The sequence below is a fragment of the Lathyrus oleraceus genome, chromosome 6 (assembly GCF_024323335.1).
Source record: "Lathyrus oleraceus cultivar Zhongwan6 chromosome 6, CAAS_Psat_ZW6_1.0, whole genome shotgun sequence".
Lineage (NCBI taxonomy): Eukaryota > Viridiplantae > Streptophyta > Magnoliopsida > Fabales > Fabaceae > Lathyrus > Lathyrus oleraceus.
Window position 1 is genome coordinate 18,809,488 of NC_066584.1, and position 11,296 is coordinate 18,820,783.

An 11,296-nucleotide genomic window follows, 5' to 3' on the forward strand; every position below is an offset into this window, starting at 1 on the left:
CAGACGCAAGAAAAGGAAGAAGTGGCAGGGGAGAGAAAAGTGGCACGATTTCGAAGTTGATGAAATGGGCCATAAAATAATCCTTTTATTGCAAAACTACACTATTATGTAACCTATAAACTAAGAGTTTAATGGACATTCACGGCATAGAAATTTTACACGTACGTATATTGAATGACAATTTAATACAATGTTACACTTTAAAATAATTTTACACCCGTCAGAATCTCTCCTATTTTCTCATAATCTATTGCGGAATAATATTTTTCAGTAAAAGAAGTTTTTTTCCCGACCAATCCTCCATTAAATTGGCTTTAGAAAAGTACTGACTAATAAATAATTCCAACACAACTAATTTTTAAAATTAATTGACATATTTCAGAAGTTTTCTGAAAGACTCCACAAACACACAATTTGTTAAAAGATCGCAAACGGTTTATATTTCCATCCATTTGGTCCAGCTAAAATAGAGTTGTCAATGTCTTTACAAGGGCAAGCATTTCACCCTTATATAGGTAAATAAGTGAAATACAACATGTTCAAACTTGTTCATGCAACAACGGAAATGGAATAACAATTTGATCGTTCTTATTAGGTTTTAATTCCAACAAAATTTATTTATATCAAAGAGTCCATATCAATATAGAATATTTAGTTTTCCTCTAATGAGTGAACAATATTTTTTACAAAATTCTAATCTTGTGTGGCAAAATTCCAAGTCTTAGCTAAATAAGCTCAAATGGCTGAGCTAACGCAGGTTTGAAGATGTCTAAAAAATTTTACCAAGAAAAAAAGAAAATAGAAGTCTATAATTCAACTAGCTATTAATACTATCGTAATATATACTATTTATAACTAATATTTGCTTGATAAAAATCTATTTTTTAAAGTTATAATCCCTATTAGTTAAAAGCCTCGCCACTAAACTATTCGACAAAAGCATAGAGCTATCCCAACCGTCTATTCTCTATTCCACTCAACAACAATCTATTTGAGCAACTCTATTAATATGCATGCCTAAAAAAAATCTACGAACATGTATTACAAATGACATAAAATAGCAATGACAAAGCTGGCACCAAACAAGAGAATAGAAACAGTTTATTCAGTTTTGATTTAGACATATTTTGATTATTTTTTTATTTGGTTTTTCACTGTCCAATAACGGATGCAAGTGGGGGAAAAGGACTCAAGTATTAACAATTCCTATCCCCGTAATCATTTCAACTATCATTGGCAGCATATCCCAGAAAACTGACTTATTGCAGAAATTTGATTGAGAGAGAAGTTAAGAGTTTTCAGATATACAATAATCTACCCCTTAACATAGCCTCAGCTTTCTTCACTTGCTTTGCCGGTCCTAAGATGAAGACCTACGGAAAAAACATTAACACTTAAAACAGGCAAAGTTAAATAGTAGTGTTTTCAAGTGTATTCATAAGTTAAATAGTAGTGTTTTCAAGTGTATTCATAAGTTAAATAGTAGTGTTTTCAAGTGTACTGATATACTGATTTACGAACCTTGTCAGGTGGACCCCTGGCACCTCCAATGAGAATTTCAGCACTGCACAAACGAGTACAAAATTATTCAAAAAGAAGACTACGGAATGGAGAGAAATGAACTGTATCAAATCAGAAGGATCCAGATTGACTGCAGTCACAAAATGCTGTAGTTCGTAAACTTTGATCATTAGATAGAGATCAGACGGTTTGAGTTTTAAATTCTAAAATCTAATTTACAATACATCTTAAAATCATAATTATCTGTCTTATCTTCAATGCCAGACCAAAATTACAACTGCAGAAAATGTTGACTCTGTGCAATCCATTTCCAAAACGAATTGTATTTACTAAATCTGGGGAATAGAAAAGAGAGAAACAAATTATTACTTGCAAGACTCCTTAATTGCCATAATAGAAGCCCCCTTTTTCCCAATAATGCATCCCATCTTTCCTTTGGGAACATCAAGAACTGAAAGAATTTCTTCTTCAGGACCATTTTCATCAACTTTCAGCATGTCTACAAGAAAGAAACAGACATTCTTCAAAACAGTGGATAGCATGAACCAATCAAACAAGCATTCCTAGTCCGTATGTGTATCAAAATAGTAGATTAATATAAAATCCTTAAAATGAAAACTGAAATATTTCTTATTAGTTGTATCGAAATCAAATGAACAATGTGGACCAAACCTTCACGGAACTTAAATTCATTTTGCATGAACCTCAAACAGGAGTCACTATATCAAAAATGGAAAGAACCCTCGAGCCTCACAATGAAATTATAGTTCATATTTCCTGTCAAATTCGTCCCTTATGTTTTACAGAGGAGCTGCATATATTCCCATTTTTGAGGTAACTTTCAACAGGAAAGTTGTGCCATTACTATTATGAATGACAGCATACATTGTATTATTTCAATTTAAAATTAAACTCCGTTGGTGCAAACTGTAGGAAGATTGAAGGGATAAACAGTATATCATACTGGAAAAATAATGTGTCCAAACAGTCTCATAAAATAAAACCAAGAAAATATAAATAGTACATAATATTATTGGCCAGATTTAGAAGACCTGGAATTGGAGGTAGAGACGGCCAATCAGCATAATCATTACTGTTCACACAGAAACAACGGCAGTACAAGGCACCACGAACAGCAAGATGCCATAAAGATCGTTCAGTTAATTTTGCCATCATTTGGTGATAAATGTAGAGAAGGAAACGGACATCATCGGCGGCAGAGTGGATCATTTGTTCAGATAAAGGTCTGTAAGTCCAAAACTTGGGGTCCTGACAAAACATTTAGAAATGACGTCACTAGCGAATTGAGTTTAGTACAGATTACATAAATATTTCATATTTTTAATGAAACTCTTCGACGAATATATGCCAACAATAGATAACTAAAATACACAAGTTATGATATACAACAACAACCAAGTTTTATCCCACTAAGCGGGGTCGGCTACCACAACAAATGAAGATTAATGAAGTTCCACTGTTTCTTTTATTGAAAAACTTTCTACAGTTACATGTTAGGTACCACAATCAGATCTTTAATATGCATGATGGAATCAAGCATAAGAAAAGCAATAATTTTAACTTTATGAGAAGGAAAATGAAAATAAATCCTCTAACACAACAAATTATCATTCTAAAAACCAACCTGTCGAAGAAGGACCCGAACTTCTTCCTTGTCAACATATGATAAACCTGCATGCAAACCCACAAAGTGAATAATGAATATTGAGAGAGAAACTAATTGACTCGAAAGAACTTATCAGAAAGTATTAATCATCTACACCTAGAATAATATTATGGTCAATAACATAAAGAAACCATGACCATCAAAAATATTTTAATGGATACCACGACGAATTTAATACCACAATATCGTGGATCTGCAAGGAGGGCAACTAGTGAAATGTAGTCATCTGGCAATCTCTTTTGTCCTTCTTGCTCTTCTATAAGTGAATACGCAATCTAAGCAAAAACAAGAATTACGATTAATAACTCAATAAAGCATAAGAATTATCAGTAATACTAATGAAGAAAAAAAGGACAAAACATGATTGATAAGGGAAATTATACAATTTTCATCTCTTTCCTGTCTTGAGATTTCCTATTTTCAAATGGATCACTAGGGGGAGAGGACTAAGCAAACATTAAGACTTTCATAAGTCTTCACCATAAATACTTTTTTTGCAGTTAGTATAAGGTTATAACAATTCCCCTGAACTTGAAACTTATTCATTATAAGGCTATCAATATGTTTCAAATGAGCACACTTGAAAAAACTAATTCGGAAATACAATGTGGAAAATAAACCATAGCTGGAAAGAAAACACAGCTATGAAGTGATGCTTGAGGCAAAATAGGAAAAAAGTGTACTACTGGAACAATAACTCGGCAAGATGGTCGAAATCATACAGCTTTAGAAATGTTGGTAGCAATGTTACCCAACCATGAATAAATAAACATTGAAGGAAAGATCTCTAACAAAAAATTCACAGCAAGCAATCATGCAAAGCAATGCACGGACTCCTTAAAGTTAACCAAGAAGAACAGATGGAGTTTAGCCAGAATAACCTCAAATTGACCCAAGAGCTCTTGGAAATGAATCAGGCTCTAATTGGTTATAAAACAGCTCGTGCCTAGAGGATAACAAAACAAACAGGAGGAAGTGGAGCCATATCAGCTGGTAGCCAAGTGAAACTTGTCAGCTGGTGCAAAACATAGTCAACTATAATGGTTCATAGTGCCGCTGGAATGGAAAGAGGGCAAAGCTAGAAAGTGGAGTCTGATATAAATCGCAGTTAATAGAAATCACAGCCACTGTGGGTGGTTTTTAGTGGATACAGTATAGGTGTTTAAAAACGCTGGCAGTGGACCCAGTACGGGTTGGTGTAAATCCAGCAAAGACTGGTCACTATTGCTATGTATGGTTCTCTAGATCAAGGTTGTGTAACTCAAGAACCAACGTAAGCTTTTAGCTATAGTATGGATACAATAAAAGTAGATAATTGGTACTTTACTATCAATATAAGAGCAAATTACTCGCTACTACTATGGTAATGAAAAAAATACAGCTGAGAGTTGACTAAACACTAATATTTTAAGAGTATTTAACAATAAAATTTGTTTCCCACTAGATTGATTTGACTACATAGATATCATAATATCCTATCATAAATCATGTTTCATGAGAATTCAGTTAAATAAAAATCTTCTTGATTTGATCTTTAATTTTTGTTCATTTCCGAGAGTCCCCCACTTCTAACTATTAATTAGATTATTCTCCATCTAATTTACCATCCTTGTCAAGGCTTCTATAGGTCCTCTCCGCACATGCCCAAATCAACTAAATTAAGACTGAACCATCTTTTCCTGAATAATTACTATACTGTCTCACACTCTAGTACATTCATTTAAAATACAGTCTTGTTTTGTCTGTCTACTCATCTATAGTATCATTCTCATTTATATAATATTGAGCCTAGTTCTCTAATTAAATTTCAACTCTCAAGCACTTAGCCTCGCTAAACACCGTCAGTTTTATTGTTGTGTGGTAACATTTTTACTTAAATGTGAGCCATAATTGTATAAAATATAGCACCTGAAGAAGAACTTCATTTATTCATCTCACTTGGATTCTAAAGTTTATAGCTACCTCTACTTCTCTATTAATTAATTTGTGTAATGAAACTTAAACTATGTGCCTTGTGTTATGGTATACTCCCTAATTTTCACTTCTAAAGCAGAACTAGAGTCTCTCCTGAAACTATCACATAGCATAAAATTCATATATTCTAATAGAAGTAAACACGTTTTACGGAAAAGGAGTGTCGTATAACCATGAAAACTAAACAAGGAATATGGAGCAAAATTTGTCAGTAACTAAAGGTAGAATAAAATTAAAAGAAAACAATTTAAACCTTAAACATATTGGCATCATAACAATCATATCATTGTTAAAAGGATCCCAAACAAAGCAGAGATAAGTAATTGATTTCAGATTTATCATGAGAATATTCAAGGAATCTCAAACGATGAGGAAACATATCTAGGCAGCATATTCAAACTGGCATGTAAAATGATGTCTCATTCTATGAAATATGAGTTATCATGGATATGAAGTAGTTTAATTTGCCAACATAAGAATATCTATTAAGATGCTGGATTCCAAGATCAATGGAGGTAGTCTAGAAATAAGATAGCTCACCTGGGTATCCACCACGTTGTTTAACTTGATGCCAAATTGAAAGTACAAGGCCTAGAAACCAACAATATGTTTGTAAGGGCTTAAATCAACTGATCAAAATAAGAATTGTTGAATTGACAACTTAAGTCTAAACTTTTTCTTATTTCAATAGTGTTTTTTTTTATAATGTCCATGAAATGTTTCCTAAACTTACAACAAATACAAAAAGCGGCGGGAAAAAAGGAAATCAGAAACCTCACTGTCACGTTTGCAATCATGAATCACTTTTGTGATATAATCAGACTCAAGTGCAGGCTTACAGGCTTGGATAAGCACATCTCCCCCCACAATTGCATCAACAAGGTATATAGCATCCGGAAATGCAAGCTGCACAAACATAAACTTAATCATATAATAGAGCAAACATACCAATGTCTAACAAAACACAGTAGTAATCGGATCGGATGTTATTTTATACCGACACATTTAGCTAAACAATCTAATTAAACTACTAAATCAGCAAACTATTTTAGATCTTATTGAAACTTCGAGAGCTTATTGAAATCAATAACTTGAATACAAATTAAGATCTTATTCATTAAAAACACTCCATATTAGTATATACTAAAGCGTCTAACATTAACATCCAAGTTCACCGTGTTTATGCCTATACAATGTCAACTTTCATTGTAATTTCAAATCATCACATTACAATCACATAAATTTCAGACAATTACCAAACAACTAGACCGAAGTTTCAAACCACATTGCATCATTCATGCATGAACTAGAACACAAGCACAAAAAACAGAAGAAAAAGTAAAATTAACCTGTATTATACAAAGTTTTCCATAGCGACACAGGTCAACAGCCTCACAATCAAAACCGATAACGATCTTAGACTGAGGCGATGGTTCGAGAAAATCCACCGGAAGTTGAGAAGCTTTAGTCACTACATGAATCGGAACTCGCGGTTCCTCTTCTTCTAAAACCTTCTTACCTAATTCAAACAAAATTTCATAAATCAAAATCCGAACAGCAAAAGAAAAATATAATATTAAACTAAAAAACGATCAAAATTACTAAACAGTTGAAAAACTATGAATCATCGTAGCTTTGAGAAAAACGAATCCCTAACTGAATCGGAAAAGACGAAACGAGAAATGAAGAAAAAATAATGAAAAAAAAGCGAATCGAGAAAACATACTGGAACGAGAGGGAGAAGATGGAGCAATGGGAAGGTGAGTGATGTACGACGGAGGAGGAGTTGGAGAAGAAGAGTGACGCGGAGGAGGAGACGGAGAAGAAGCCATGTGATCGGAACTGAATATCCAACCGCATCACAGGGTTCTTTCTCTCTTGAAGCTATGACTTCACTCTTTTTCTCTTTGAGTTCTTTCTTCCCTCTTTCTCTTTCTTTTTTCTTTTTATATTTACCAGGAAATAAAAAAATTGAAATCAGTGTGCAGTGCACTTTAACCCGTTTTTCCCGTTGAATATTCCAAGATTTCTCACGATTTTGTTCTACTAGATTTTGATTTTTGACGCGAGGAAAAAGTACTATTCTTTATTTTTATTTTTATTGTTTTGAATAACTTTATTTTTTTAGTTGAATGCATGTATTTAACCATAGATATCTGTGATGTAGAAATAAAATATAAATTGATAATGTAAAAAAAAATGTAATTCAAAACAAATATATCACATTAAAAAAATTCATTTAATTTGGTAAGCTATAAGATTGTTATTGGTTGATGGTTGATAGTGTAAAATTAATTTATACGTGTTATTTATTTTAATGAGTTAGTTTTTCATTCAACCTAGAATTTCATTGTCAAAATCAACCCGAACCACTTATTCATTTATGGATTGGATTCACGCATTATGTTTCAAATAAAATAAAAATTTATAATTCTTTTTATCATTTAAAAAAATAGTAATAACTCAATCAATCATACTTATTTATAACATTCAAATTCAATTAAATACATCATATAATATTTAATAAAATTCATCAACATCATATAACACTTTATAATATTATAAAATTCAACAAGACATATTATTTAAATAAAATATATAAGTTAAAAATATACAAAAGAAAATAAGAAATAATACTTAATTTTATAATTATATAAATTCATTGGTCTAATAGTATTATTTGTGGAGAATAATACTTTTTTAGACAAATTTTTTATTATTAGTAAGATATTAATTTTATATTTTTATTTAAAATAATAAAAAAAATTACTAAAGTCATTGAGTCAACGGATATGCGAATTGCAAAGCTCAAACCCAATATCCGAACCAAAATTATAAGGCTGTTATGGGTTGAATTGAGTATATTCGTAAATGAATGGATTCGATAATTTATAAATTGATTCTATTTATGGGTCGACCCACATCCATGAACATCCTTAATAAAAATATTACTTTTAAAGCTTAAATATACTTGGTTTTCCTCTTTAAATATTTTTAACTTTTTAATTTCTCTATTTCAAAATCCATTTTTTTGTTTACTTTTTATGAAATTTCGTTGGCCCCTTTCCCTCCACTTTTGTACATGTGCTAAAATGACTATGATAAAAAAATTATTTTTTTATGATGCATCACTTTTAAATAATTTGTTAATTAATATTTTTATAGAATAAATTAATAATTTATTATTTTAATTAAGTATTTTTGCCTAAAATCTAAATTTTTATAAAAACAACTCAATGCACATTAAAACTTATATGAATTAACTTTTATAAACTCTCATGTTATTTTTATGCAAAAGGATGTGAGACTTTAATGGTTAATAAATACCTTTCCAAATCATTGTCCCTCCTTCTCTCATCTTCCAAGAGTTGGAGGAGGTTTGACTAGATGGATTTATTCATAAGCATCATTGAATGAGATATGTAAAGGAACACATTTATATTCAAGTGAGGTCAAACCCAATGTTGTTGGCTCGTCCAAATCCGATGATGGATAAGAATTTTGTTCTTCAATATATGATGAAGATTATACTTACTTCTCAGGTCTCTCTAAGGAAGTTCGACAAAGAGAGTTGGCTGAATTAGCCTATCATGTTCGTCGAGCATCAAGGATTATGGATTTCAGTGCAGCTGGTCGAGGATTGGTTTTCCTAACTAATTGACTTCATCGAGAGAGAGAGAGAGAGAGAGAGAGAGAGAGAGAGAGAGGCACAAATAATGGGTTGACAGCCTTACAATTGAGCAAAAACAATATCTAGAAGAGATCCAGTGTGCTTCAAATTTTTTTCCGGTTATGGAGAAGGTCTTAAAACCTCACACAAATCATTCACACCTCTAACTTTCATCACTCTTACTCTTATAAACTTACCTTCTCAAATATCATCTCCCACTTTCAAAAATGGCTCAGAAATATAGACTACATGGATATTGAATTTCGAGATGCAAAGCAAAAGAAGCATTATGACACCTTATTCCACTTATTGATCGTTTCGAACAGGTATGTCGATGACACTTGTCTTCGTAGTTTAGGCTTATATAACAATGTTCGTTGGATGTTAGAGAGAGTAAGTTTAACTCATTTTTATGCGAGAAAATACCCTACTTATGTGAGGCTAACCTTAGAATTTTTTAGTTCTCTCTCTTACACTACCCAAATTATGACTGCTAGCTCTACAGGGTCAGTTAATTTTAGAATGCTTCATAAAGAATATACATTTGATCAGAACGCTACTGTCGATATGTTGCACTCCCCTTATGGTGAAGGTCTTGTTTGTGAAACACCTTTAGACATTGATTGGGTACATGAGGTTGAGAGTTTTGGGTAATAATTAATTGGTAGTCTTGCTGATAGTTTCGAGAGTAATAATGTGACTCACATTCACAACCCGACCATTAGATATTTTTGCCAAATATTTGCACAAACCATTTTTGATCGGGATAACACTAATAAAATAAATGCAAACGAGTTGTTTTATATTCACAGTGTCTTTGCACCCACTAGAGTAAATTATGCCCCATTTATGATGCCGCATATACAAGTAGTTGGCACTGCTAAAAAGGGGCCTATTTCTGTTGGAGGAGTGATTAACTTCATAGCTCGTGCAATAGGCTTAAAAGTTGAGCTTGCCACACTAGATCATCTACACATACCCTCCATAGATATTGTTGTTTGCCGCCATATGCGATTAATTAAAAATAGGACAGATGGAGAATTTTCCTTGATGATTAATAACAAAGAGGTTCCTAGTATTGCTTTACCTTATCTGAATTGCACCGATGTGCAAGTCGGGGCTAATTGGATATATGATTTGAATGCCAGTGTTGAGGCCAGACCGGTGCCCACAGACATTGCTGAAAATATCCATGTATGAGGAGACACTGATGATAAGTTTGACCAAAGAGAGCAATACTTTCCTGTGCATGAGCCACTACCACATCATTCCTCCCTTATTCGTGATTAACCTGCACACACCACATTGCATTTTTCTGACCATTTTGCATGTACTTCTACTGAATTTGTATGCACTACACTTGATGACATAATTAGTGATATGCACAACCGGAATTCCATATATGTCAAGCGTGACAACCTAGTTGATGCCATGCATCAATGACAGACAAATATGATGCAACATATGCATCAGATGCAGACACAACAAACTAATATCTTAGAGCAGATGACACAGATGCAAGTATCTCGCACTGGCTTGATGAGTAATGTGTTAGAACAAGATTTGGTTATGCATCTATACCTTGAGTTTTGATGATAACAATATTGTATTTGTGTGAGAACAATTTTGGTACCCTAATGGTTTGTTATTGTGTAGCTTTAACAATCAGTTCTGATTCTAAATATATGATATTCAATGTTGTTTGTCATACCCCAAAATTTGCCCATTAATATTTTAAGACATTTTTCAGGGCACTCCGACTCATTTTTATGACACTGATCTTAAAGGAACGAAGGCCCAGCTCACGAATGGCCCAATCCAGAAAATGGCCCAAACTGGCCTGTTCGCTACACGTTCGCTACACGCTCGCCTAGCAAACGTTCGCTACACGTTCGCTACACGCTCGCCTAGCGAACGTTCGCTACACGTTCGCCTAGCGAACGTTCGCTACACGTTCGCTACACGCTCGCCTAGCGAAGCTGACAGACAACAGAAAATTTCGGGTTTCATTCTGAGCCCATTAGGTCATCAAAGGAGTATTATAAATACCCCAACTCCAGAACGAAAAAGAAGAACGAAAAACCGAGATGGAGACGGCCGGAAACCCTGGCATAGCAACCCCGGAGAGTAGCCCAGAGAAGTCGGAGTGAAGAAACCCTGACGGCCGCTCATCCGCACCGAAGTTACCGCCGCCCAACTCAACCCGATACCAAAAGTGACTTGCCAATTCAGCATTACCACTCCATTGCAAACAGGTTTGTGTATCATTATTGTTTTATGCTTCCAATTTGTAAATCTCTAAATACATAATGCATCATGATTGAATTTTTGGATATGTAATTAGACTTTGCGTGTGAATTCCAGTACGCCTGAATATCCTGAGTGTTGGACCATATTGTTTCTGTAATTGAATGCAATAAGGCATGCAGCATGCTGAGATCATA

At 33.4% G+C, this 11,296-nt stretch overlaps 1 protein-coding gene across 1 annotated transcript; it reads right to left on the minus strand.

The window, feature by feature from the left end:
* Window positions 1–1,085: 1,085 nt before the first annotated feature.
* Window positions 1,086–7,178, minus strand: LOC127092711 (uncharacterized). The gene is made up of 10 exons (XM_051031596.1): window positions 6,909–7,178; window positions 6,532–6,701; window positions 5,957–6,088; window positions 5,723–5,773; window positions 3,387–3,483; window positions 3,167–3,213; window positions 2,574–2,790; window positions 1,891–2,020; window positions 1,522–1,564; window positions 1,086–1,373 (listed from the first exon to the last, which is right to left on the minus strand). The coding sequence occupies exons 1-10, from the start codon at window positions 7,012–7,014 to the stop codon at window positions 1,299–1,301; spliced, it is 1,068 nt and encodes a 355-aa protein (XP_050887553.1). The 5' UTR covers window positions 7,015–7,178; the 3' UTR covers window positions 1,086–1,298.
* Between the last annotated feature and the right edge of the window lie 4,118 nt (window positions 7,179–11,296).